This window comes from Balearica regulorum, chromosome 33, assembly GCF_011004875.1.
Source record: "Balearica regulorum gibbericeps isolate bBalReg1 chromosome 33, bBalReg1.pri, whole genome shotgun sequence".
Taxonomy (NCBI): Eukaryota; Metazoa; Chordata; class Aves; order Gruiformes; family Gruidae; genus Balearica; species Balearica regulorum.
Window position 1 is genome coordinate 582670 of NC_046216.1, and position 26213 is coordinate 608882.

The window sequence follows — 26213 nt, forward strand, 5'->3', positions numbered from 1 at the left end:
TACTGGGATTGTGGACTGGTTGTACTGGCCATAATGGGATTGTGGACTGGCCATACTGAGATTGCGGACTGGCCATACTGGGCATACTGGGACTGGGGACTGGCCGTACTGGCCATACTGGGATCGGGGACTGGCCATACTGGGACTGGGGACTGACCATACTGGCCATACTGGGATTGCGGACTGGCCATACTGGCCACACTGGCCACACCAACCCCCCCCCAGCTCAGGAAACCAACTATCCCAAACTACCCCACCCCCCCCATCCCAGTTCATCCCAGTTTACCCAGTAACCACCACCCCCCCCTCCTCCTCCAGGGGCCGACCAAGGGGGCGGGGCCGACCCCCCCATCCCCCCATCCCGCTCGCTGATTACATCACTCTTGCCGCTTACATCACGCTCGTTACCTCACTCGTTACGTCGCCCTTTAATCACCCGGCCAGAGCAGCGCTGGGGGGGGGGGGGGGGAGCAGAAGAAAAAAGGGGGGGGGGGGGCCCCCCCCCCCGCCCCCCCGAGGGGGCAATAAATAACGGGGGGGGGCGGGGGGACGGGGGGGAGGGGCGCACGGGGGGTGGGGGAGGGGCGGGGTGGGGGAGGGGTTACTTGAGGCAGCGCTCGAAGTAGGTGGCCCCCACGTACCCCCCCCGCAGCGAGCGCTGCACGTTCTGCTCGAAGAGGCGGCGGTTGCTCTGCAGCACCTCGGCCGCCTCCTTGTTCAGGGGGTCCTCGGGGTTCGGCTCCTGAGGGGGGGGGGGGTACCCCGTTATTGGGGGGGGGGGGAACCCCAGTACCAGCCCTGGACTTGTCAGCACCCTCCCCGCCCCCCCCCCCCCAATACCCCTGGCTGCACCCCAGGACCCCTCAGTGCCCCCCCCAAACCCCTCAGTGCCCCCCAACACCCCCAGGACCCCTCAGTGCCCCCCCCCAAACCCCTCAGTGCCCCCCAAATCCCCAGGACCCCTCAGTGCCCCCCCAAACCCCTCAGTGCCCCCCAACACCCCCAGGACCCCTCAGTGCCCCCCCAAACCCCTCGGTACCCCCCAGTACCCCCAGGACCCCTCAGTGCCCCCCCCAAACCCCTCAGTGCCCCCCCAAACCCCCAGGACCCCTCAGTGACCCCACCAAACCCCTCAGTGCCCCCCCAAACCCCCAGGACCCCTCAGTGCCCCCCCAAACCCCTCAGTGCCCCCCCAAACCCCCAGGACCCCTCAGTGACCCCCCCAAACCCCTCAGTGCCCCCCCAAACCCCCAGGACCCCTCAGTGACCCCCCCAAACCCCTCGGTGCCCCCCCTTTACTCCCTAAGGTCCCCCCAAGCCCCCCAACACCCCCCGGTGCTCACTGGGACACACCCCCCCCCCCCGCTGTCATCCCCCCCAACCCCACCCCGGGAACCCCCAAACACCCCCCTCCCCCCAGAGCACCCCAATACCCCCCTGGCATAAACTGACCCCCCCAATAACTACCCTGACACCCCCAAAACCCCCCAACACCCCCCCAGACCCCCTTGACACCCTGACACCCCCAAACCCCCCTGACACCCCCAAACACCCCCCAGACACACCCAGCCCCCCCTTGACACCCCCAAACCCCCCAGACACCCCCGACACTCCCAAACCCCCCAACACCCCCGACACCCCCCCAGACACCCCCAAAACCCCCCTTGACACCCCAGACACCCCCAAATCCCCCCTTGACACCCCCAAATCCCCCCCTTGACACCCCCTAAATCCCCCCAGACACCCCCTCGACACCCCCAAATCCCCCCTTGACACCCCCAAATCCCCCCCAGACACCCCTGACACCCCCAAACCCCCCCAGACCCCCCTGACACCCCCAAACCCCCCCTTGACACCCCCAAATCCCCCCTTGACACACCCAGCCCCCCCTTGACACCTCCAAACCCCCCCAGACACCCCCCTGACACCCCCAACCCCCCCTTGATACCCCCAGACACCCCTGACACCCCCAAACCCCCCCGAAACCCCCAACACCCCCAGACACCCCCTCGACACCCCCAACCCCCCCCAGACACCCCCAAACCCCCTCACCGCCCCCCCCCCCAGCAGTATCTGGGGTACAGGGGGTCCCCCCCCGGGGTCAGGGATGGTCTGAGGTGACCCCGAACCCCCCCCCCATGTCCCCACCAAGTGACCGAGCGTCACCGGGGGCCACCTCAGGGGCACCCAACATCAGCGGGTGGCCCCCGGGCCACCAGGTGCCACCTCGGGGTGTCTCAGGGCTACCAGGTACCCCCAGAAAACGTCCCAGGGCCACTGGGGGCCACCTTGGGGTCACCCAACATCACCGAGGACCACCAGGACACGTCCCAGGGCCACCCAGACGCCACCTTGGGGTGCGCCAGGGCCACCAAGTGCCCCAAGGAGATGTCCCAAAGTCACTGGGTGCCATCTCAGGGTGTCCCAACATCACCGAGGACCACCAGGACACGTCCCAGGACCACCGGGTGGCACCTCAGGTTGTCCCAAGGCCACCAGTTGGACCCAGGAGATGGCCCAAGGCCACTGGGGGCCACCTCAGGGTGTCACCCAACATCACCGAGGACCACCAGGACACGTCCCAGGACCACCGGGTGTCCCCAGGAGATGTCCCAAGGCCATCAAGTGCCCCCCCAAGGGCCACCCCGGAGCCAGGACGGGTGCCCCCCCACCCATAGGTGCGCGTACCCGACGGCACTCACCAGGAAGAGGTACTGCAGGCCGTAGATGATGGAGTTTATCGTCAGGACGGGCTTCCAGTCCTCTCTGGGGACAGAGCCGGGCGTCAGGGGGGGGACACTGGGGCCACCACAGAGGTGGCCGTGGCCACCACGAGGTGACCGGGGCCACCCCGTGCTCACGCTTGAGGTCCACGGGGCAACCGTTTGCCCCCTCGTCCCACCCCGCCGGATCTCTGGGGGCAGACGGGGACCCGGATCCAGCTGCGGCCAACCCCAGATGGGACTGTGGCCACCCCGGAGGTGGCAGTAGCCACCGTGGGCGCGGTGGTGGCCCACCTGAGGATGTTGAGGCAGACGTTGCCCTCCAGGTCGATGTTTGGGTGATAAACCATCGTCTCGCACTTCACCTTCGGCGGGTCGTGGGGGTAACCCTGGCCGACCTGGGGGACGGGAGCGGGCACAGCGTCACGGCTCGGCCCCCTCTGTGGCCACCGGCCATGTCTCGGTGGCCACCAGCCCCTACCCCAATCCGTAGGGTGGACATCTGGTTTCTAGTCGTGTCTTGGTGGCCGCTGGTCTCACAGTGGTGGCCACCTGCCCCCAATCCACAGTGGGGACACGTGGTCGCTTGTCGTGTCTTGAGTGGCCACGGGTCACGTCTTGGTGGCCACGTTTCTTGTCCCTACCTCAAACCATGCAACAGATGTGGCCAACGGTCACATCTCAGTGGTCACCAAACCCCAGATCTCACGGTCAGCACGCAGAGACGGTGGCCACCGAGTCACCCTACCCCACCTCCAACTTAAAGAGCGGACACATGGCCACTGGTCACGTCTTGGTGGCCACCAGTCCCTACCCGAAGCCACAGAGTGGACACTTGGCTGCTGGTCGCATCTTGGTGGCCACCAACCCCTAGTTCCAGTCCCAACCCACTTGGCGGTCACAAGTCATGGTTGGTCATCTTCTGGTGGCCACAGGACAGGTTTCAGTAGCCACCTGCCTCCTGTTCCCACCTGCAGCAGGAGCTCATGACTGTGGGTCCCACCCCGGTGGCCACAGGTCCCGCCTTGGTGGCCATTCACCCCACTGCTGCTACCCCCACCCCCTGGTGCAGCCAGGTAGCCACCAGTCCCATCTTAGTAGCCCCGGGATGGAAATTGGTGGCCAGGGAATTACAGAACTAACCTTAAAACTGAAGACAAATTTCCCTCCCTTGTAGAAGCCCTGTGGGAGAGACAGACGTCACCGGGGGGGGGGGACACAGGGGGGTGGGGACACCAGGGGGACCCCGAGGGACAAGCGGGGACAAAGAAGGTGACAGGGGAAGGACGGGGAAATGGGGGGGGGGGGGGCACAGGGGAACCCCAAGGGACACGAGGGTCTTCTGAGGGGACACGGGGGGACGGAGGGGAACGGGGGGACACTGCGGGGATGGGTGGGGACCCCAAAATTGGGGGGGGGGGCAGGGGGGAGCCAGGAGGACACACAGGGATGGGAGGTGACAAAGGGAACGGGAGGGGACAGGGTGGGACGTGGGGCGCTGGGGGGACCCAAGAGGGTGACGGGGGGGTGACACGAGGGGGGGGACACGGCGGGGGTGGGGGGACACCCCACCTCGTCGGGGCAGATGAGGAGGCGGAAGTGCAGCAGGTCGTCCTGGTCGGAGAAGTCGATCTCACACGTCTTGGGCAGGTTCAGCTCGTTGATGTCTGGGGGGGACACGGTGACACGGGGGGGACACGGTGACACAGGGGGGACACGGTGACACAGGGGGGACACGGGGCTACGCCTACCACAAGCCCAGCCCTCAAGTTGGGTCATCCCAGGCCCAGTGTGTCCTCCCCAGTACCCTCAACTGGGCTCTACTGGGACCGGTTGCCTTTATCTAGTGCGCTCCACCAACTGGGAGCTACTGGGAGCTGGTGGGAGCTGTATCGTTTACCCCCACCTGCATCCTCAGTGCGGCACTACTGGGACCAGTATCCCCCCGCCCCCACGGAGCCACACTGGGACTAGACCTCCTCCTCATGTGCTCCCCACTGGGGCCCTACTGGGACCAGTATGATCCCCCCACTGGGGCCCTACTTGGACCAGCCCATGCCCCCCCACTGTGGCCTTACTGGGACCAGTACATTCCCCCCACTGGGGCCCTACTGGGACAGCCGGTGCCCCCCCTGGGGCCTTACTGGGTCCAGCCCGTGCCCCCCACTGGGGCCTTACTGGGACCAGCCTGTGGCCCCCACCGGGGCCTTACTGGGACCAGTACGACCCCCTGCACTGGGGCCCTAGTGGGACCAGCCCATGCCCCCCCACTGCAGCCTTACTGGAACCAGTATGACCCCCCCACCAGGGCCTTACTGGAACCAGTATGACCCCTCCACTGGGGCTTTACCAAGACCAGTACCTTCCCCCACTGAGGCCTTACTGGGACCAGCCCACGCCCCCCACTGCAGCCTTACTGGGACCAGTACATTCCCCCCACTGGAGCCCTCCTGGGACCACTATGACCCCCCCCACCAGGGCCTTACCGGGACCAGTACGACCCTCCCACCGGGGCCTTACCGGGACCAGTATGACCCCCCCACTGGGGCCTTACTGGGACCAGTACCTTCCCCCCACCGGGGCCTCACCGGGCCCAGCCCGCGCCCCCCGGCTCAGGCCCCACCGGGCCCCGTTCCCCTCCCGTTGGGCCTCACCAGGCCCAGCCGCCCCCCCCCCCCCCCGCCCGCCCCGTCAGGACCCGGCCCCGGGCCCTTCCCCCGTGTCCGGTGAGCGCCGGGGGAAGGCGGGGCGGGAGCCACCGGGCCCCGGTCACCTTTCTGGATGCGGAGCTGAGCGGCCGAGGCCTTTTTGCTGGTGCCCTTAGTACCGCCCGCCGATTCCTCCTCCTTCTTCTGTTGCTTCAGCGAGAAGAGCTTGATCATCCTGCCGGGCCGAACCGGGCGGGGACCGGGGGGGCGGGGGCCGGGCCGGACCGGGCCCGGCGGTGGCGGGAGCCGGGCGGGGCCCCCCCCGGCGGGGAGGAGGGGGCGGGCGGCGGCGCAGGAGGCAGCGGGAGCCGGAGCGGGAAGCGGCGGCGGCTCTGAGGCGATGGGGAACGGGGAGAAGGGGAGGGGGGGGGGGGAAGAGAGAATCGGCGACGGCCGGCGCCGCTCGGCAACTTCCGGAAACGCTTCGGGGCTGTCCGGAAGGGGCTTCGGAGCTCTCCGGAAGGGGGAGGTGGGGGCTTCGGAACCCTTCGGGGCTTTCCGGAGAAGGCTCGGGCGGACGCCGAACGCACTTCGGCTTCTTCCGGAAGGAGAACGACTAGTTCCGGGGCCTTCCCACAGCGCTTCGGCTCTTTCCGGGAGAGCTTTCGGCTCTTTCCGGAAGAGCTTCGGGTTCTTCCGGAAAGGGGGGTGGGTTCGATGCGTTCCGCCCCGCCTCGGGTCTCTCCGGAAAGCACCGAGTGCTGCCGAGCTCTTCCCCGAGCAGCGTCGGCTCTTTCCGGAAGTGTCGCGGGTTCGGCTCTTTCCGGAGAGGGGCGTCGGGTTTCTCGGAAAGGAGAGCAGGCTGGCTGCCTTCGGCTACCGTTCGGAGGGCGTTCGGCTCCTTTCGGAAAGGCTTCGGTTCTTTCCGGAACACCTCGGCCCTTTCCGACAGCGCCCTTTCCTCCCCGCTCCCTTCGTATCTCACCGGAAAGCGTCGGCTATTTCCGGAAGTCTCCCCGCACACCACCCCCCCACCCCCCCCAAACTCGGTTCTTTCCGGAAGGCTTCGGCACTTTCCGGATGGCTTCGACACTTTCACCAGCCAATCCTGCGCAGGGGGAAGGAGCTTAAAGCAGCGGCCCAGCCTCGCAGTACGGTGCCAGAGGGAGGGCGGGCCTTCACGTTCCCCCAGTGGGCGCCGCCATCTTTAATGAGGGTACTCCTGCTACCCCGTACACGGGCGAGGGGCACGGAATGAGGGGCCCTACTGGGACCAGTTCCCCCTCCCAGAACTCCAGCAGGGCCATACTGGGACCAGTCCCTTCCCCTCCCAGTGCTACTACGTCCCCCAGTATAGCCAGCACCAACCCTCCCAGCTCCAGCACCAGTTTAGCTTCACCTCCCTCCCCCCATCCTCAAGGCAGGGCAGGGGGAGCCCCAAAATGGAGGAGGAGGATGAGGAGGCCGAGACAATGGCTTTATTTCTCCGACAGACATAGAACAGGGACACCCCCATGGGGGGGACGGGGACAGGGACACCCCCACATCCCTCCGTGCGGCCTGTAGGGTGACCGGTGCGGGGTGATGCCCCCCACCCCCACCCCCCCCCCCAACAAAACTAAAAGGGGATCAGGGGGCCAGGGGGCCGGCGGGGGGGGCCGGGGAGCCTTCGGCCTCATCCAGAGGGATGACGGGCTCGAGGAGGAGGGCGGAGGAGAACTTGCGGTCGCCGAAGGCGGCGCTGAGCCGGGCCTCGAAGAACCGCTGCAGGCCCAGGATGGACTGAACATCCGCCTTGTCCTGGGGCAGGGGGGGGGTGCAACAAAAACAGGGGTGAGGGGGGCAAATCCCCCCCCCCCCCCAGCCCCCCCAAAAACCCACCCCGGGGACACCCCGCACCTCGGTGAGGCGATTGAACTGTCGGATCATCCTCCAGACGTCCCGGGCGAACTCCTCGGGGCAGCGGTAGTGGGGGGTGAGCTTCTCCTGCAGCTTGGCGCGGATGAGGGTCAGGTCGATGGCGTCGTGGCCGTCCTGGGGAAGGGGGACGGGCGGTGAGGGGATCCCCTGGAGGCAAAGGGTGGGGGGGACATACACACAAAGGGATCCCCCCCCCCCACTCCGGGACGAGGGGGATCCCCCATCCTGGAACGCCGCGGGACTCACCGGGGAGCTGGAGAGGCGGTGGAGGGGACGGCAGGGTTCGTGGCAGAGCAGCTCCAGCAGCACGTACTCACATTTCTGCGGGGATTTAACAGGGATCCCTCGATCCCTCCGCGCACCGGCGGATCCCCCCCCCCATCCCGGTACGTACCTGCTGGTCCAGGGGGGAGAGTTTGTGGGGGAGCCCCTCCCCAAAGGTGAGGTCCTCGCTGGGGGGGGGCAGCTCCTGGCACAGCAGACACCTCCACTCGGGGCTGTGGGATCGGATGAGGGGATCGGGTTGGGGGATCCGGTGGGTCCCTTGCCCTCCCGGCTTGACCCCTTTGTGGCGTGGGGAAAGCCTCCGGGATTTGGGGTCCAGAGATCCCAAAGGATCCAGGTCCGGGATCAAGGGGGTGGGGGTAGCGGATCCCCCAAGGTTTTGGATCCGCAGGGGGATTCCCACACAGATCAGGGCCAGGCAGCCAAGGGATCCGTGACAGAGATCCCTGAGCGGGTCACGGCTCTTCCCAAGGATCAGGGCAGTAGATCCCCGAGGGATCCGGGTCGCTGTGTAGGTCCCCAGGAGGACCAAGGACCTACAGACGATCCAGGAGGGTCGGGGATGGAAGAGTAGAGCCCCACAGGGCTCGGATCTCCAGGATTTGGGATCAACGGGGAGATCCCAGTGCAGATGAGGGCCAGGAGATCCCAGAGGATCCGGGCTTGAGAGATGGATCCCTCCATGGATGGCAGGGAGCAGAACCCCAGGGCTCTGGGGTCAACAGCTGGACCAGGATCGAGACTGGATCCCCAGGGATCCCAAGGGGGTCCCCGTGGGGATCTGAGAGCTGGCCTGGTCCATGGGGATGGAAGATCCCAAGGATCCAGTAGCAACCAAGGACCAGGAAACCCAGGTGGCAGCAACTCCCTCAGAGGAGGGATCAGCGGATCCCAAAAGATGCCGACAGATCCCAAGGGAGAGACGTGGACGAGGGTCAAGCAGCTCCCAAGGACCTCTGGGGTGGGGAAGGGGACAGATCCCAAAGGCCAGCGATCGCTCAAGGAATCTACTGGCACCAGAGGTTCCCCCCCACGAAGGAATCAGGAGGGGCGGCAGCAATTCCAGCCCCATCCTGGGTAGATCCCACAGGAGATGAGTAAATCCCGCAAGAGATCAGCGGAGCCCAGACATCTGGCGGCGCCAGGTGATCCCCGAAGATCCAGGGAGCAGCAGATCCCCGGGGATCCTCCCCACGGCCACGATACAACGGGGATCCCGGGGGGAACAGCAGATCCCAGGGGATCAAGCAGTGCCAGAGGAGCAGCAAGCCTCGGGGACGAGAGATCAGCGGATCCCAGGGACGTAGGGGGAACCCGGGGAGGTGACAAGGGCCAGCAGATCCCAGGCCGGCGGGTGGATCCCAGGGGATCGGGCCTACCTGGGGACCTCCTGGAGGGCGGGGAGGTGACAATCGAGGTGGTAGCAGCGCTCACAACGGTCGCACATCACCACGGCACCGGCCTGGCAGCAGACGCGGCAACAGGAGACCCCAGGGCCGGGGGGGGCTCCAGGGGGAGTAGATCCCAACCCCGAGGAGGATCTGGGGGGTCCCGGCACCCCGGGGTGCTCAGGAAGGAGCCCCACCGGTTTGGTGTCCTGCGCATCGCCGATGGCCACCTCCTGCTGCTCCTCCTGCGAGGAGGGAGAGTGGGGTGAGACAGACGGACGGGGAGGGAGGGGGGGGGACACGGACGGAGAGACACCCACCTTGACAGCGAGGGGGGCGGGGGGCCAAGGATGCGCCCCCCGTTCGATGACGATGAGGCTGAAGTCCTCGGCCGAGGTGCCGGGGAAGACGCGGAAGACGGGGGGCTGCGCCGCCCCTGACAGATCCAGGTCCAGTCGCTCCAGGCTGACCCGCGGCACTTTGCGGAGGAGGGTGCTCACCGGGCCCCCGGGGGGGCGGTTCCTGGGGGGGGGGGGGGGCGGCACAGGAGGGGTCAGGATTTTGCAGGGAGCCCCCCCCCCCCCCAACCCTCCTTGGGTAGAGTTCCTTGGGGTTCGGGGTGCTGGCAGACCCTGGTCCTTTCAGGACGGGGGTGCAAACAGGGCCCCAGCCACCCCCCAGCACGGGGAGGGGGGGGGGGCAGGAACAGGGTGACAAGGGATATGGGGGGGGGGGGGTCCCTGTCACCCCCCCCAGCCCAGAGGACAAGGGGGGGACCCCAGGAACAGAGCGACAGGGACCCCGAGGTGACAAGGGACTGGATCGGGGGGTGGGGGGGGGCTCGCAGCAGCTCTCAGACAGGGGTGACATGGGTCAGGGGAGCGTCGGGTACAGGGTGACAAGGGACATGGGGGTCCCGGTCACCGGTGGGTACCGGGGGACAAGGGACGGGGTTACCCCAGGCCTGGGGCTCCATCTTCCGCCCCCTCAACTCGCTGTCAGAGTGGAGGTGCTTTAATTCCATCCCCCCCCCCAACCCCGAGCCCTCGTCATTACCGCTTAACGAGCAGCTTCTTAATGAACTTCTCCTCCTCCACAGGAGGATTAACGTGTTTTCTCCTGTATAACAAGGTAGTCAGGGCACCTTGGGGGTCCCCAGGCAGCCCCCCAAACCCCCAAAAAGTGGGTTCTTCCCAGCTGGGAGACCTCCTGGGATGGAGCCCCCCGCTACCCAGGGATGATGATGGGGACACGGCGGCCCTGTCCCCTGTCCCCCCTACCTGGGTACGGAGCAACAGGGGACACGGGGGGAACTGCGGACACCTCTGGGTGTGAGGGGACAAGGGGGGAGAACCCCAAGTATGGGGTGAGAGGGTGTCCCTGCCACCCCCTGGACACAGGGTGACGAGGGACAGGGTCCCCGGGGTGGGGTGACGAGGAAAAGAGGTGACAAGGGGCAGCTGCTGTCTACACCAACCCTGGACACGCTGTGACAGGGGTCCCTGGACACAGGACCAACTATTTGGGGGGGGGTTCAAAGCCACCCCCCCGCCCCCCGCCAAGGCACAGGGTGACAAGGGACAGGAGGTTCCGCCGCACTCACCTCTTCACTCCTGCGACAGCAGCTTCGGGGGGGCCGTTGGCTGCTGAGAGAAACCCGCATCAGGGGCCTTCCTCCCCCCCTTCACCCTCCTCCCTCGCCCCCCCCCCCCCCCCCGCCACATCACCCCCACACTCACCGAGCTCTACGCCCGCAGCAGCGTCCCCAGGGCCCTCAGCCGTCTGCGGGTAAAGGTGGGGGGGGGACAGGTCAGGGCAACCCAACCCCTCGGCCCCCAGGGGAAACTGAGGCAGGGTGGGCATCCCCAGCTCCCCCCCACCGCTCTGTGGGACGCCGGGGGGCCCCTGCCCCTCCTCAGCCCCGATTTGGGGGCCCACCGGGGGCTGCAGGAGGGGGCCGGGGGCGTATTGCCCTTTGCTCACCACCGTGGCTTGCAGGGGGCCCTGGAGAAGAGAGATTGGGGGGGGTGTCCATTACCAGGGGGGCACCCAAGGGTGCAGGACCCCCCAAAAAAACAAAACCGCACCTCCCCCCCCCCGCCAGTACCTGCGAGGCACCCACAGCAGGGCTGGGGCCACGGGGGCTGGCGGCCGGCAGCTGGGGGCTGAGGGACGGCGGAGGGAGGCTCCGCTCCGAGACGATGGTGCCTGCGAGGGGGCGAGGGGTGTCAGAGGGGGGGCCAGGGGTGTTGTGGGGGGCCAGGGGGGTCCCCAGGGACGTCCCCTCCCCGGGGACTCACCAAAGCTCTCAGCGCTCTTGGTCCAGGCGTTGAGGTCCCACTGGAACTTCATGTCACCCTGCGGCTCCACGGGGTCCACCATCATCTTGAGGGCGTGGTGGAGCTGGAAGGAGATCTGGGGAGGCAGGGGGACAACAGGGGGGTACGTCACAACGCAGGGACCTCAGGGGGGATGCGTGTGACAGCATCCTGGGGGTAGCTGTCATGACGTGGGGAGCCCAAGGGGACACGGGGCAGCATCCCAGAGACACCGATCGTATGGTGGGGACCCCGAGGGGACACGGGGCAGCACCCCAGGGACACTTGTCACATCGTGGGGACCCCGAGGGGACACGTGGCAGCACCCTGATGCACCCACCGTGCCACAGGGACCCCGAGGGGACCCACCACAGCACCCATCACACCACGGGGACCGCAGCAGGACCCACTGCAGGAGTCACGATGCCGAGGGGAACCGATGTGACACCCACCACGTCCCAGGGACACTGAGGGGACCTGCTGAGGACACCCCTGCGGCAGGGAGAACACCTGGGACCCCCGGGGGACCCAGCAGGTCCCAGGGACCCCACTGCGGCACCCTGGGGACGCAGGTGGGGAAGGCAGGAGGGGACATGGGGCACCCTGGGGAGGCTGAGGGGGAGCTGGGGACAAAGAACCCCACAGGAGACCATCTCCTGACCCCGCTTTGCCCCACGTCCCCCACCAAAACACGGGGGACAGAGGAAAACAGACGCCAGGACGCAGCGCAGCCCTGGGCTTGGCTTCGCTCTCCGGCACCCGCTTCCCCGCTGGTCCCCGAGAGCACAGTCAGACCAACGGTCCCCAAGTACCCAGCCCGGGGGGTTCCCCACCCAAGGTGAGGGGTTCAGGGGGGTCCACGAGGGGGTTTGGGCCCCTCGGCAGCTCACCAACTTCTTGGAGAGCAGCAGAGCGGTGCTGTTGTCGCTCTCCAGGGCCCAGGAAGCGAAGCGGAGGATGTGCTCCTGGTGTCGTTGCAGCTTGGTCATGGCCCAGTGCTGCCGCTCCAGCTTCTCCTGCTGCCCCTCCGCCACCCTCTGCGAGGAGGAGGAAGAGGAGGAAGAGGACAACAAAGCCACCTCAGGACAGAGGGACGGTGACAGGGGGAGGCGTTTTTGGCGCCGCGTCCTCCCCGCTCCGGCTCACCTGGGCGTCGTTCACCAGCACCTTGCCGCGCTTGTTGAGCTCCTTCATGATTTGGAGGATGGCCATCTTCACGTCCACCTGCACCCGTTTCTGCACGTCCGTCACCTGGCGCATGCTGCGTGCGGAGAACGGGAGGGGTGAGGGGGGTAAATACCCCCGTCAGGGGCAGATAATTCCCCACCACCACCCCGGGGCAGGGGGGTTACGTACAAGCTGCACACTTCCTTGGTGGAACGCTGCAGGCTGGCGTGTTTGTCACCCAGGCGCTTCACCAGCGTCGCCAGCATCTTGCGCTGGTTCCTCACCGCGTCCTCCAGGAACTGGTACCTGGGGGGGGGGGGGGGAAGGGGGTCGCGAGGGGGCTGGGAGCCCCAAAAATGCCCCAATTGGTGCAGCCCCCCTCCATGGGGGGCGCCCAAAATAGCCCCCCCCCCCCCCCCCCCCCCAGAGACCCCTTGACTCCTGGAACCACTGGAGAAGGAAACCAACTTGATTGAGTTAACCCGCTCGATACTTAGCTAACTTCCTCGTTAACCTGTTAGCCATTAACAATCAAATTAATTTGGGTTAAGGAGGTGGCCAAGCTAACAAACTAATTAAGTTAAAGTTTTGTGGCTGATGAGTCATTTACTTTAACTGAAATACGTCTTATGCATCAAAAGTGCTTTTAATATAATGAATCAATCAGGTAAGTAATTTAATTAGATACCTGCTCCAGTAATTAACCGGATTAGTTATCGATTCAAACAGGAAATTTAACCAGTCAGAGCAAAACCAGCCTACTTTAAAAAAAACAATTAAAAATCAAGCTAATTGACATAACTGAGGAGCTAATTAAATTGATTTTTCATGACTAGCAAATTAGATATCTCCAATTCCTTAAAACCAAAACACAATTTAAGCTCCTCAAACCAACCACTCTGCTAATTAACAAAGTAACTAATCAGATAACACATCTATTTGGTCAAAACCAAAAATTAAGCAAAATTAACACCCTACTCAGTCAACTAATAACCAATGAGCTTTACTTTTTAAAATCAATAACTAACCGAGGAGACTAAGTAGCCTGCAGGCTAACTTCAGTTCTTTTACAAAAACGAGTTAATCGGTTTAATGAGTTATCTCCCTTCTTAGATACTAATTAAAAACACATTTAAGGTGCTGTGGGGCCTTGCTGATAAGGCGCACAGGCGACTTTTCAGTTGAGAAATAAATTTGTTCGGTTATCTGACTTGCCCCAACTCGCTGTTTTTAAGGGATACCGAGCAGGATAACCGATTCAAAGGGTAATTAGCCGTGAAAAGTCAATTTTTATTAAATTAATTACTGCCGGTGCCCACTCACTGGTGGTCCTTGTGCACGTTGAGCTGGCAGTCACGGCAGGTGAGCGTGTCGCACGTGTTGCAGAACAGCACCAGCGGCTCGTGCTTGTGCACGGAGCAGTACACGGCGCGCTCCCCCTCCTTCGCCTTGCTGCTGCCTGCGGGAAACGCGGTGTGACATCACCGTGATGTCACCGTGACATCAACAGCACCCAGTGGGACCCGCCGACAGAGTAAGCGTCCCTGTGGGACGGGCACGACCGCTGCAGCGGCATCTCCAAACGTCCCCGGGGATTCACCGGCCACATGGTCACCGCTTCGGAAAGGACGGTGACGGTGCAGTGACAAGGACGGTGACAGCGTGGTGACAAGGACGGACCTGTGGCCCGGACCGTGTGGTCCTTGGTGTACTTGACCCGCTGGTGGGCCTCCACGCAGGTCTCACAGAGCGGCTCCGAGCACTCCACGCAGTAGCTGGTGGCCGGAGCGTTGTCCTCGCAGCTGGTGCAGCACTGGGGAACAAAAAGACACAAGGTGGAGGCACCAGGGAGCTTGCTTCACCCTAATTAACCGTTAATTAAGGATTAACAATGCGTTACCTGACTGGATCCCTGGCTGGTGGCGGCTGTCTCGGCTCCGCTGTCCCTCAAGAAGTAGTTCTCCACCACATCCTTCAGGTGACATTGGTGTTTGCAGATGGGGCAGTCGACCACTGTGGGGAGGGGGAAGACGGACGTCATGGGGGGCCTAGGATCACCCCAAACCCCAGCCGCCACCATTTGTCACTAGAGAGTCCCCTCATGGACTCGCACAGTGCCTCATTCCTGCTGAAAACGTGGCGGCTCGTTAGTGAGACGGGCCACTAACCCACTCCAGCAGAGAAAGAAGAAACCAGAAGATCCTGACATGCAGACCTTGGAAACCTTCAAAACTGCAACCCCACTATGGCCCCAGGGCTGTCCCTGATGTCATCGCAGAGGGGACAGCGCCTCAGGGGGGTCCCTGCTCCCAAAGCAGGTCCAGCATCAACCCAGGTCACCTATGACTTTTTCCAGCCAAACCGCCGGAGATAAGGAAGTTTCTCCCAATATCCATTGTGAACCTCCACGGCCACAGTTTCTCACTCGGATCTGTCATCCACCTTCGCAGCAGCCGCTGATTTACCCTTCCTCCTCCTCGCCTCAGGAGGCAGCGCAGCGACGGTTGAGATGCCATCTCCCGAGAGGATGTGGCGCTTTTGATCTCTCCAGAAACCTCCCCGTTGAGGTGGAGGGGTGCGACAAGGAGCCGTGATGCAGGCAACCGCCAGCAATGGGGTCAGTGTCGTCGTCCCCCCCACCCCACTCCGGGGTGGGACAACCCAATGGCGGGAAGGACCCAGTGGGGTCAGAGCAGCCATAGGGTGGTTGGGGGATGCCCAGTATGATGGGGGGGGGGGGAGGAGACCACCGAGCACAAGAGGCTTGGGGAGACCCCAGGGACCGCTCCACATCCAAAGCCCCACACGATGATCCACTCAGGGAACCCCTGGAGAAGCCGAGGGCATCAACAACCCTCCAGCCGCTTCACCCACGGGTCCACTGGCACCCCTCAGCTCGGCTCCGATCCCACACCACCCTCTTCACACCCTCACAGGCGCCCAGGCCCACCCCAGTCCCTCTTCACACCCTCACAGGGCTGTTTGTGCCACCTCTACCTGTCCGTACGCCCTTCCCAGCCTTGCACACACACACACACACACACACGCGGCTCCCGGTCCCGTCGGTCCAGCTTGGCACCACCCTCCCACCCCTCAGCGGCCTCACACGACCCTCCCCGACCACGGTCCCCGCTTTAGCTGGGCCTCACACGGCCCTTCCCTCCCAGCCCCCCCTGCCCATTGCAGGGCTCCGTCGCCCCCCGGTTAACACGCCTAACCCCGTTAAGACGCCCTCACCCCCCCACTGAGGTGCCCCAGCCGCCCCTCGTCTCACCTGGCCCATCCGGGGCGGGGGCTGCAGCGGAGCCCGGAGGGACCCGCAGGCATTCCCGGCAGACCGAGTGAAGGCAAGGCAGCAGCCGCGGTTCCCGCTCGGCTCTAAGCCGCTCCCTGCAGACGCCGCAACGTTCCAACAGGTCCAAAGAATCCGGTCGCTTCGCGGCGACGCCTCCGGCCTCCACCACCGGACCCGACATGGCGGCCGCTCCCCCCCTCAGCCCCCTCACCGGAGAGCTCACGAACCCTCGCCGGCTGCGCGCGCAGGACCCTCCCCCTCCTCCGAGAGCAGCCAATCAGCGCCCGCTGTGCGCCGAGGGGGCGGGTCCGAGGCGAGACTGACAGAGAGGGAAGGCAATGGGAGACGTAGGTGAGTGGGGAAGGCGGGACGGCAGCGAGAGAGGGGCGGGAAGGAGCCACCGGCACGTGAGTGGCGTAGGGGGCGGAGTTAAAGGGGGACGGACCAATCAGCTCACTCAGAGAGTGGGGTACACACTTTATTAAGCCAATAGACATCTTCAGATCGCGGACTGATAGCTCATGGATCCAATCCGCTTCTTCCAAGCGCCCCACCCCCAGGGTGGGAGGGCGAATGTGGTCTAGAAGCCGAAAGAGCGGGCAGGCGCTGGACCAACCAGCGGTCGAATCACCTCAGGGAAAGCCGTGACTTTTAAGATGGACGTTGCGATCAGCCAATCGACATCCACACTCTTCGGGAAGGCGGGGGCAGAAACTTTGATCGACAGCTCAACAACCCAATCACCTTTGCAAATACCTCAGGATTCCCCCCCCCCGAGCCGATCCGGAGTCACTCTGGTTCGGCCGCGGTGGGCGAGGGGCCGCCGGGGAGGGAAGGGGGCTCCGGCTCAGCGGGGTCTGCCCGGGGCAAAGGGGTCTCAGGGCAAGACTGGGATGGGGGATGGACGCAGGTATTGATGGCAGCCTGGGGCTGGGCCTGGGTGCGGGCCCAGAGCAGGACATGGGTCTGGCCTTGGGCTAGTCCTGGGCTTGGGTGTGGGTACAGGCCTGGGGCAAGGCCTGGACATCAGCTTGGGCCAGGGCCCAGCCCTGAGCGCGGTTGTGCCCGAAATCACCACTCTGAGTCCGAGCTATCCCTCAACCATGCCAGGACCAGCCTGGACAGGCCTAATTGAGCTCCCTCAGCCCCCTGTCCTGCCCTGGCCACCCCACCCAACACTGCCCCCCCCCCCCCCGCCCCGTGCTACCTACAAGCCTCCCGCACTTCTCTCCACCCACCCATCTCGTTCTGCCCGATGTTTTTGCTTCTCAGTCTGTTTAAGGCCTGATTTCATCTACAGAGGAGAAGCCTGAGAGACTCCAAAGGGGCTTCAAGGTCCCCAGAGCCATGTGCAAGTGAGTAAAAACACCTTAAAATACTTAACCTCACCGCCAGAGAGGATGATTTAAAGCTGACACTGAAAGTTGCTGGGGCGGGGGGGTGTACAGGTGTTTGGGGGCCCCAGGGTGGTGGACTGGGGGCACACTGAGGCTTCCCTCACTACCCATTGGGGTAAATGTCTCCCACCCCCCACCTCCCAAAAGCACCCAAATTTTGGCCTGTTTAATGACCTGCCAGTAGGATTGGGGGGAGCCCCAAAAACCGGGGAGGAACACCAGTTTGGGTGCTTCTCGCCTCCCCTACTCCCAGTCTGGGGAGTCCCCCCTGGCCAACCCCCTGTTGCCATTTTTGGGGGGAGGTCTATTCCCCTCCCCCATTCCCAGTTTGGGGGGGGTCCCCAATTCCCCATTCCCAGTTAGAGTGATTTTATCCTGTCACCCATTCCCAGTTGGGGGCCAGTAGGGATTCCCATTCCCAGTTTGCAGGTTTATCTCCCTCCTTTATTCCCAGTTTGGGGGGGGGGGGGTGTGCATACACATCCCCTCCCTCATTCCCAGTTTGAGGGGGGTTTCCTCTCCCCCATTCCCAGTTTAGGAAGGGTTTCCCCCTCCCCCACTCCCCATTTGGCGGGGGGTGGGGGGGGTGGGTCCCGGTTCACACACACCTCCTCTGTTCCCAGTTTGGGGGCCTCTCTCCCAGTTTGGGTGCTCCCTGCCTGTCCCCCATTCCCAGTCCTTGGAGGGAGGGTTCTCCCCCTCCCCACCCCGCCATGGGGGCCTAGTGGGGGCCTCCCAGGTGTCCCCGTGGCCTGTGTCACCCGTGGGTGTCCCCACCCTGCACCAGTGGGGATGTGGCACCCAACTGGGGGACACCTATGGGTGCTGAGCCACCGCGTCACCTCCTGCCCTGGGGTGGGGACACCCTCGTGGGTGTCCTCGGCATGGTGACACCCCTCCTAGGTGTCCCCAGGGTGGTGGCACATCCCAGGGAGAGGGGACAGCCCCCCGGGGTGTCCCAGAGGCGCTGGCACCCACGTAGGGTGGGGGACACCCACGACAGGGCCCTAGTACCGACCCCGGGGGGGGCGGGGCCCCCCGGTACCGCCCCTCCGATACCGCCCGTCCTCCACCCCGTTCGTCCCCTCGCTGCCGCCCCAGTCCCCGTCCCCCTCGGCTCCCCCCGGTTCCCCCCCCGCCGGGCTCGCCCGGTCCCTCCCCGGTTCCCCCGCGGTGCCTCCTGCCGCCCCCCGTTCCCTCCGGCGCGGCCAGGGTGCCCCCGCCACTCCCGCCTCCCCTTTTCCGCCGCTGCCTCCAGCTCGGCCCGACCCGGGGCCGGGACCGCCCGAGGTACTGGGAGTGGGGGCAGGGGGGGGCACTGGGAGCATGGGGTGGGACTGGGAACGCTGAGGGGGTACTGGGAGCGCTGGTGAAGGCTGGTGGGGTGGACACCGGGGGGCAACAGCGGGTTATTGGGAGTGCTGGGGGGGGTACTGGGAGCACTGGGGGACAGAACTGGGAGCACTGGGAAGGAACTGGGAACACTAAAGTGATACTGGGAGCGCTGGGAAGGTTGGTGGGGTGGACACTGGGGGGCACCAGGGGGTTACTGGGAGTGGTGGGGGGCAGAACTGGGAGCACGGGAGAGGCCAGCGAGGGGGTTACTGGGATCGCTGGGTGTTACTGGGAGCACTGCAGGAGGATTACCGGGAGCACTAGCAGCCCCAGGGCAGAGTCACTGGGAGCACTGGGAAGGTTGGCTGGGGGAAAGCGGGAGTACTGGGATGTTACTGGGAGCACTTGGGAGGCACTGGGGGTTATTTAGAACACTGAGGGGAGTCACTGGGAGCACTGGGAAGGTTACTGGGAGTACAGAGACGGCACTGGGGGTTACTGGGAGGGCCCCAGGGGGCACTGGGAGCACTGGCTGACGGTGGTGTCCCTGCAGGTGCCATGTTCCTGGCTGAGGGCACCTGGGCGCTGGTAGCCCCAGGACAGCGGCCCCCCCACGTCCCCCCTGGTGAGCACCCCTGTCCCCCCAGGTCCCCCTGGGTCCCCCCAGGTCCCCTCGGGTCCCCCCATGTCTCCCCATGTCTCCCCACATCCTCGCAAGTCCCCTCCTGTCCCCTCCATGTCCACAGGTCCCTCCATGTCCCCTGCAGGTCCTCAGGTCCCCCTCATGGTCCCCCTGTGTCCCTCAGTGTCCCCCCATGTCACACCCGGTGTCCCGCCACATTGCACTGTGTCCTCTGTGTCCCCATGTCTCCCACGTGTTCCTCCATGTGTCACCCATGTCATGCCACATGTCCCTCCACGTCCCCGTGTCACTCCCAATGTCCCCCATGTCCCTTCATGTCTCCCCCCATGTCCCCATGTCACTCCAAATGTCCCCCACCTCTCTCCATGTGTCCCCCATGTCACTCTGGGTGTGTCTCCATATCCTCACGTCACTCTGAACGTGCCCCATATCACTCCACGTGTCCCCCATGTCACACTGTATGTCCCTCCATGTCCCCATGTCACTCCAAATGTCCCCCATGTCCCTCCACGTGTCCCCAATGTCACATCGCATGTCCCCCTGTGTTGCCGTGTCACTCCATATCTCCCCATGTCACTCTGCATGTGTGTCCCTGTGTCACTTCAAATGTCCCCATCTCCGTGTGTCCCCCCACATCCGCACATCACACTGCACGTCTCCAAGGTCACACCGCATGTCACACCGCACCTCTCACGTCACACCGCGTGTCCCGCTTGTCACACTGTGTGTTCCTCTGTGTGTCCCCCATGTCCCTTCGCGTGTCCCCCACATGGCACTGTGTGTCCCTCCGCGTGTCCCCCATGTCCCTTTGCGTGTCCCCAGCATCGCCACACCCCGTCCCCCCTTCACTCTCCTCTCTCTCCACAGCCCCCAGCCCCACTGACCCTCCACGACCACCCCCGGTGCCGACGCCACCCGTCCGCGACGCCACCTGCCACCAACGTGGCGTCCCCACGTCCCCGCCGGCGTCAGAGGGCCACCACTGCAGTGACTGCGGTAAGACCTTCGGTGCCCGCTCCCGGCTGGCGGTGCACCGACGGGTGCACACTGGCGAGCGGCCCTTTGCCTGCACCCACTGCGGCAAATGCTTCAGCCAGAGCTCGGCGCTGGGCCTGCACCGGCGTCTGCACACCGGCGAGCGGCCGCACACCTGTGCCGACTGCGGCAAAGCCTTCGCCGTGCCCTCGCACCTGGCGGTGCACCGGCGGGTGCACACCGGCGAGCGACCCTTCGCCTGCAGCCACTGCGGTAAACGCTTCAGCCAAAGCTCGGCGCTGGCGCTGCACCGGCGCAGTCACACCGGCGAGCGGCCCCACGCCTGCACCGAGTGCGGCCGGGCCTTCGCCGTTGCCTCCCACCTGGCCGCTCACCGCCGCATCCACACCGGCGAGAAGCCGTTCCCCTGCCCGCGCTGCGGCAAGCGCTTCCGCCAGCGCTCCGGCCTCGTCACCCACCAGCGGGGACACAAGTAGCCCTCGTAGACACTGAAACGGGTGCTGGGTGTCACTGAATCCACCACCAGGAACCCCAAAGAATCCCAAAATACGGACATCGGGAATCCTCTTAACTCTGCTGGTCACCATGGGGACCTCGGGGAGCCACCACCAGCACTCCAGCCTCATCGCCCACCTGCAGGGACACGAATCGCCTTGGGGACCCCCCCCGAATCAGCTCCAGACACCCTGCTCCTGCTCTGGACCCCCCCAGATTCAGCTCTGGACACCCCCTGGGACCGGGACACCCCCCAGTACCCTTAACTCTGCCCCTCGGGGCCCCTCTGCAGCTCTGGGGGGACACAGGGGTGGGGTCCCAAATGGGGCAAAAACCTGCCGTAACGGGGAAAACTGGCCCCCACCCCAAAATATAATGCAGGGCCCTGCCTTGGGCGGGGAGTCGGGGCAGGGCGGCGTGCGGAGAGTGTCCTGGGGCAGAGTTAATTTTCTTCCTAGTAGCTGGTATAGTGCCGTGTTTTGGATTTGGGATGAGAATAATGTTGATGTCACACTGATGTTTTAGTTGTTGCCAATTTACGTCAAATTGAGGACTTTGCGGCTTCTCGTACTCCCCGTCCCACCGCGGGGGAGTGAGCGAGCAGCTCCGTGGGGCTCAGTTACCATCCGGGCTAAACCACGACAGTCCTTTTTGGTGCCCAATGATGGGCTCGAAGGGTTGAGATAACGACAGATCTGACCAGGGCACGTTAAAACAAATTCGTTATAAGCATTAATTATATTAGTTTAATAGTCGCTGGTCACAATGCTGATTTATTTGCTGTCGGCGTTGTTGTGGTCGTGCCTGGAGTTGTGTTCTGTCACACCTCACGTACTGTGTACGTTCCCTGTTGTGCTGTTTATCATCTCTGGGGCCTGGATCAAGGTTATGCTTTTGCTGTACTGTGTAACACCGGCTTATAATATGACATCGTCACTGGTCATGAGACTAATCTGGTGTTTGTACTCAGCATTGCCTTCATCTCCGTATTTTGGGAGCTCTCGTTTGGAAACTATTATTAATTACTCTATTTTTTCTCCTTGGAGAGCCAATCTGTGGGGGAGACAAGGGAGGACACTTCTCCCCCTCCTTCACCTTCTCCGTCTCCTTCAGGTCAGTTACAACAGCTCTCGAGAACGTTGAACACCTTTGTGATGTTCCTATTGCAAAACCTCATCGATCTTGTTAAACAACTGTGTAAAAATATCACCCGGAGATCTGCCCCGAGGTTGGATGGTTAGGAGTGGCAGGAGGTGTGGGACAGCGTGGGCAAACGCCTGGCGCGGTGGGTGCCTCCAGTGGTTTGGAACAAGTTATCAGAATCCGGCAAAACTAGTGAAAGATTTGGGAAAAGGACGCTGTCAGCCTGGCAATTCCAGAGACACACAAATCACTGACAACCGAACAACGGGCACCGTGGCTACTCCAACCCCCGCCGGCAGGCACCACGGCTACTCCAACCCTCTTGACAGGCACCACAGCTACTCCAGCCCCGCTGACAAGCACTGCGGCTCCTCCAACCCTGTTTACAGGCACTATGGCTACTCCAGCCCTGCGACAGGCACCACGGCTACTCCAACCTCGCTGATGGCACCGCAGCTACTCCAGCCCACAACAGGCACTGCAGCTGAACCAGAGAACCAACCCATGCCGGAATCAGTCGCCCCTATACACACAAGGAAATATTGGATGCAAAAGTCGGCTCGTTTAGTAAGGGATGAAGAAGCATGGCCATCCCGAGAGCAGGAGGAAGAAGAGGCAGAACCAGAAAACCAGATGGTGACCACTCGATCCCTGTCCCTGCGTGAGCTGTGAGATACGTGAAAAAATTTCAGGCGTTGTCCAGGTGAGCGCGTCATTACCTGGCTGCTCTGATGCTGAGATAACGAAGCCAGTAGCCTGGAATTAGAGAGTAGGGAAGCCAGGCAGCTGGGATCCCTGTCTAGGGAAGAGGGCATGGACAAGGTGGTTGGAAAAGGGACACAAGCCCTCAGCCTCTGGAGGAGACTTCTGTCAGGTGTGAGGGAAAGGTATCACATCAGTGAAGATGTTGTATGTTGTCCAGGCAAGTGGACCACCACGAAGAGAGATGTTCCTCCCTGCGGGGCTGTGTCTCAGCTGTAGAGGAACTGTCCCGGCAGTTCCAGCAATTCAGAGAGGATCTGCCCTACTCCCCACCTGTACGGAGCAGTATCGGCTATTAGGAGGAAGCGTTCCTCTGCTCAAGAGAGAGCACATAGAGGGTACACACCACGGGCCACCCTCTGGTTTTACCTGTGTGACCACGGAGAGGACGTGTCATGGTTTAACTGGTAACGAAGCCCCACACAGCCGCTTGCTCACTCCTCGATGGGATGGTGGAGAGAATTGGAAGAGTAAAAGGGAGAAAACTCCTGGGTTGAGATAAAGACAGTTTATTAGGTAAAGCAAAAGCCACGCACGCAAGCAAAGCAAACCAAGGAATTCATTCACTGCTTTCCGTCAGCAGGCAAGTGTTCAGCCGTCCCCAGGAAAGCAGGGCTCCAACGAGGAATGGTTCCTTGGAAAGACAAACGCCATCACTCCGAATATCCCCCCCTTCCTTCTTCTTCCCCCAGCATTATATGCTGAGCATGATGTCATCTGGAATGGGATATCCCTTTGGTCAGTTGGGGTCAGCTGTCCTGACTGCGTCCCCTCCCAACTTCTTGTGCACCCCCAGCTACTCGCTGGTGGGGTGGTGTGAGAAGCAGAAAAGGCCTTGATGCTGTGTAAGCACTGCTCAGCAATGACAAAAACATCCCTGAATTATCAACACTGTTTGCAGCACAAATCACAAACCACAGCCCCATACAGGCTACTGTGAAGAAAATTAACCCTGTCCCAGCCAAAACCAGCACAACATGAGGAAGTGGGATGGAAAATCTCCCTCGACCCCAGAGGCATGGCTACATGGAAAAACAATCACAAAAGGGGATTCTTCCAGGAAAAATGCCGTTCCGGTTCCCAGCGGGCAGTTCCCCCGACTGAGTGGAAGGGCTGATCAAACTTCTGATCGTAATGAAGGGATTTTTGATTTGTATTCACAAGAAGTGAGTAACAAATACAATGACCAGGAATTACGGAAGTGATTGCGGACTGGCCAGAAGGCAAAGATTTCGGAATGTCGCCAGGAAGCGACACGCCCTGAAGAGACCCCCCACCGTATGATAAACTAACAGAAAAATGAGAAGCCATACGCCCTGTTCACTGATGGATCCTGCTTCATTGTGGGGAAGCATCGGACACGACGAGTCTGAGAACTGCTGAAGGAGAAGGTGAATTAAGTCATTTTTGAGGTGAAAGCCATCCAGTTGGTTCTTGACGTTGCTGAAGCAGAACAGCGGCCCATGCTCTACCTCTGCACTGACCGGATGGTGGCCAGTGCCCAGCGGGGTGGTCACGGCAACGGAAGCAGAGCCGTCAAGGAAGGGATGCAACATATAGATGGGCTCCTGATCGAGGGGTGGACTTGGCCATTGGCCCTGTCGCACAGGTCATCCGTGAGTGACGTTAACAACCATCGAGTCGAGGTCCTCCGAGTGGCGCAGAGCGGCCCCTAAAGGTACCCCCGAGCGCTTCCGGTGGCGCACGGCGGAGGTGGCGGTTCCGCGGCGGTTCGGTGAGGTGGGGACACACACACCACGTGGCACCCCGGGAAGGGCACCCCGGGACCGGCCCGGATCCTCCCCCGGTGCCACCCCTGTCCCTAAGTCCCGGGTCCCCCTCGGTGTGTGTCCCCGGTGCCCTTCCCACGTCCGGTGCCCCCTCCCAGGCTCCCCCCGTTCCTTGACTCCCCCCAGGGAGCCCCTGATACCGCCCCACCACGCTCACTCCTTTTGGGGTTCCCCCCCTCCCGGTCCGGAGGCCCCTCACGTCCCCCCTTCACCCTCGGTGCCCCCCCAAGATCCCCTTTGTCCCACCTCTGTCGTCCCCCCCCCCAGCACATCCAGGGCTCCCCCAGTCTCTCCAGCCCCGGCAGACGGTCCCCCTCCCACCCCCCCGTTCCCACCCCAGATGCCTGGGTCCTCTTTTGGGGGAGCAGGTGCTGACCTCCCCCACCCCACATCTCTCCCCCCACCCTGCGTCTCCCCGAAGGCCATGGAGCAGACAAAGGAGCCACCCAGCGACTGGGACAGGGATGGGGGGACGGTACCCGGCACCCACAGAGGTGAGCCCAGCTGGGGAGGGGGTACAAGGGGCACTGCAAAGCGTTATGAGACAGCAGAGGGGTCCAATGCTGACCAAAGCAGGTCTGTCTCATCCAGGTTCCTCATGGCTTCTCCCAGTGAAGTCTGAGGACCTCCAAGGATGGAAACCCAGCTCCATCCCACCAGGGTGGGCAGACACACAGGACCTCTGAGGGGTCCTTGCTCTAACCCCACCCCAACCCAGGTCACGTTCCTCCTGACCATCCACAAATTAGATCTGGGTCTGAGAGGGCACCATGTGGCTTGGGAAGCAATTTGGGAGATTCGAGGCAGGGGGGGCAATGAGGGAGATCAAGGCGTGATTTGTGAGCTCAGGGGTGATTTGGGAATTCTAGGGATCAATTTTGGATGCTGGAGGCAATTAAGAAGCTCAGGGAGGGCAATTAGGGATCCTATGGTGACATTCATCTCCATGTCCCCACAGGCACTGTGAAGTCCTCAGAGATGGACACCCCTGAGAGCCTGGCGACGCTGCCCCCATCACCCAGCCTGGGCTGCACCTGGGAGCTGCCCCCCACGCCTCCCCCAGATACCTTGAAACCCTACAAGTGCACCGAGTGCGGCAAGGCCTTTGGGCAGAGCTCGCACCTGATGCGGCACTTTGGCACCCACACGGGCGAGAAGCCCTACAAGTGCGGCGCCTGCGCCAAGAGCTTCACCCAGAACTGCAACCTCCTGCAGCACCAGCGCACCCACACCGGTGAGAAACCCTATGAATGCAACGCTTGCGGCAAATGTTTCAGCTGGAGTTCCAACCTCCGTCGGCACCGCCGTCTCCACAGCGGCCAGAAGCCCTTCCAGTGCGGCCAGTGCGACAAACGCTTCGTCGAGAGCACCCATCTGCTCGACCACCAGCGCACCCACACCGGTGAGAAGCCCTACCGCTGCCCCAACTGCCCCAAGACCTTCGGCCGCAGCTCCAACCTCGCTCGCCACCGCCGCCTCCACGTAGCTGAGCCAGGGCCCGATCCAGCCCTGGCGATGCACCAGGGGCTCTGAGGGGCTCCCCAAGGAGATGGGAGGAGGTGGTAGAGCAGATGATGGTGCTTCTGTGGTGACCATGGGGATGTGGTTTGACTTGCTGGTGCTCATCGTCAATAAAAGGATTCATGGAGGATCCATACCATGGTCAATGGCTGCTACAACCCTTCTGAGGTGGCCGTGGGGATGCGGTTTGGCCCTGTTGGTGCCCATTGTCAATACAGAGACTTCAGGAAGATCCATGATGTAGCCAGTGATAATTACAGCTGTTCTGTGATGGCTGCGTGCACGTGGGTTGGCCCTATCGGCACCCATCATCAACACAAAGACTTCAGTAGGAACCGTGACATGGCCAGTGGCTGCTACAGCCCTTCTGTGGTGGCCACAGGGACG

The 26213-nt window shown here is 63.2% G+C and overlaps 3 protein-coding genes across 8 annotated transcripts; 1 reads left to right on the plus strand and 2 right to left on the minus strand.

The window, feature by feature from the left end:
• Positions 1 to 537: 537 nt before the first annotated feature.
• On the minus strand, positions 538 to 6247 carry UBE2M (ubiquitin conjugating enzyme E2 M). Of its 2 annotated transcripts, XM_075738532.1 has the most exons (7): positions 5497 to 6247; positions 4296 to 4390; positions 3867 to 3905; positions 3205 to 3363; positions 3018 to 3121; positions 2703 to 2766; positions 538 to 742 (listed from the first exon to the last, which is right to left on the minus strand). In XM_075738532.1, the coding sequence occupies exons 1-7, from the start codon at positions 5603 to 5605 to the stop codon at positions 602 to 604; spliced, it is 711 nt and encodes a 236-aa protein (XP_075594647.1). In that variant the 5' UTR covers positions 5606 to 6247; the 3' UTR covers positions 538 to 601. The 2 variants fall into 2 exon arrangements, with proteins under 2 accessions (XP_075594647.1, XP_075594648.1); XM_075738533.1 differs by lacking the exon at positions 3205 to 3363 and having other exon boundaries at positions 547 to 742; positions 5497 to 6241.
• A 587-nt stretch (positions 6248 to 6834) lies between these two features.
• Positions 6835 to 15996, minus strand: TRIM28 (tripartite motif containing 28). Of its 5 annotated transcripts, none has more exons than XM_075738518.1 (18): positions 15724 to 15995; positions 14350 to 14462; positions 14130 to 14262; positions 13773 to 13908; positions 12639 to 12755; positions 12429 to 12543; positions 12173 to 12319; positions 11265 to 11379; positions 11072 to 11172; positions 10704 to 10968; positions 10568 to 10607; positions 10021 to 10083; positions 9285 to 9486; positions 8956 to 9209; positions 7686 to 7788; positions 7538 to 7612; positions 7271 to 7405; positions 6835 to 7171 (listed from the first exon to the last, which is right to left on the minus strand). In XM_075738518.1, the coding sequence occupies exons 1-18, from the start codon at positions 15923 to 15925 to the stop codon at positions 7001 to 7003; spliced, it is 2487 nt and encodes an 828-aa protein (XP_075594633.1). In that variant the 5' UTR covers positions 15926 to 15995; the 3' UTR covers positions 6835 to 7000. The 5 variants fall into 5 exon arrangements, with proteins under 5 accessions (XP_075594633.1, XP_075594632.1, XP_075594631.1 ...); XM_075738517.1 differs by having other exon boundaries at positions 10568 to 10610; XM_075738516.1 differs by having other exon boundaries at positions 8956 to 9486; positions 10568 to 10610; positions 15724 to 15996.
• A 1164-nt stretch (positions 15997 to 17160) lies between these two features.
• LOC104641254 (uncharacterized) lies at positions 17161 to 25951 on the plus strand. Its single transcript, XM_075738508.1, has 6 exons — positions 17161 to 18431; positions 19030 to 19101; positions 19987 to 20590; positions 23600 to 23681; positions 24343 to 24799; positions 25264 to 25951. Exons 1-6 carry the CDS (start codon positions 17960 to 17962, stop codon positions 25836 to 25838), a joined length of 2262 nt encoding a protein of 753 aa, XP_075594623.1. The 5' UTR covers positions 17161 to 17959; the 3' UTR covers positions 25839 to 25951.
• The last annotated feature ends 262 nt before the right edge of the window (positions 25952 to 26213 follow it).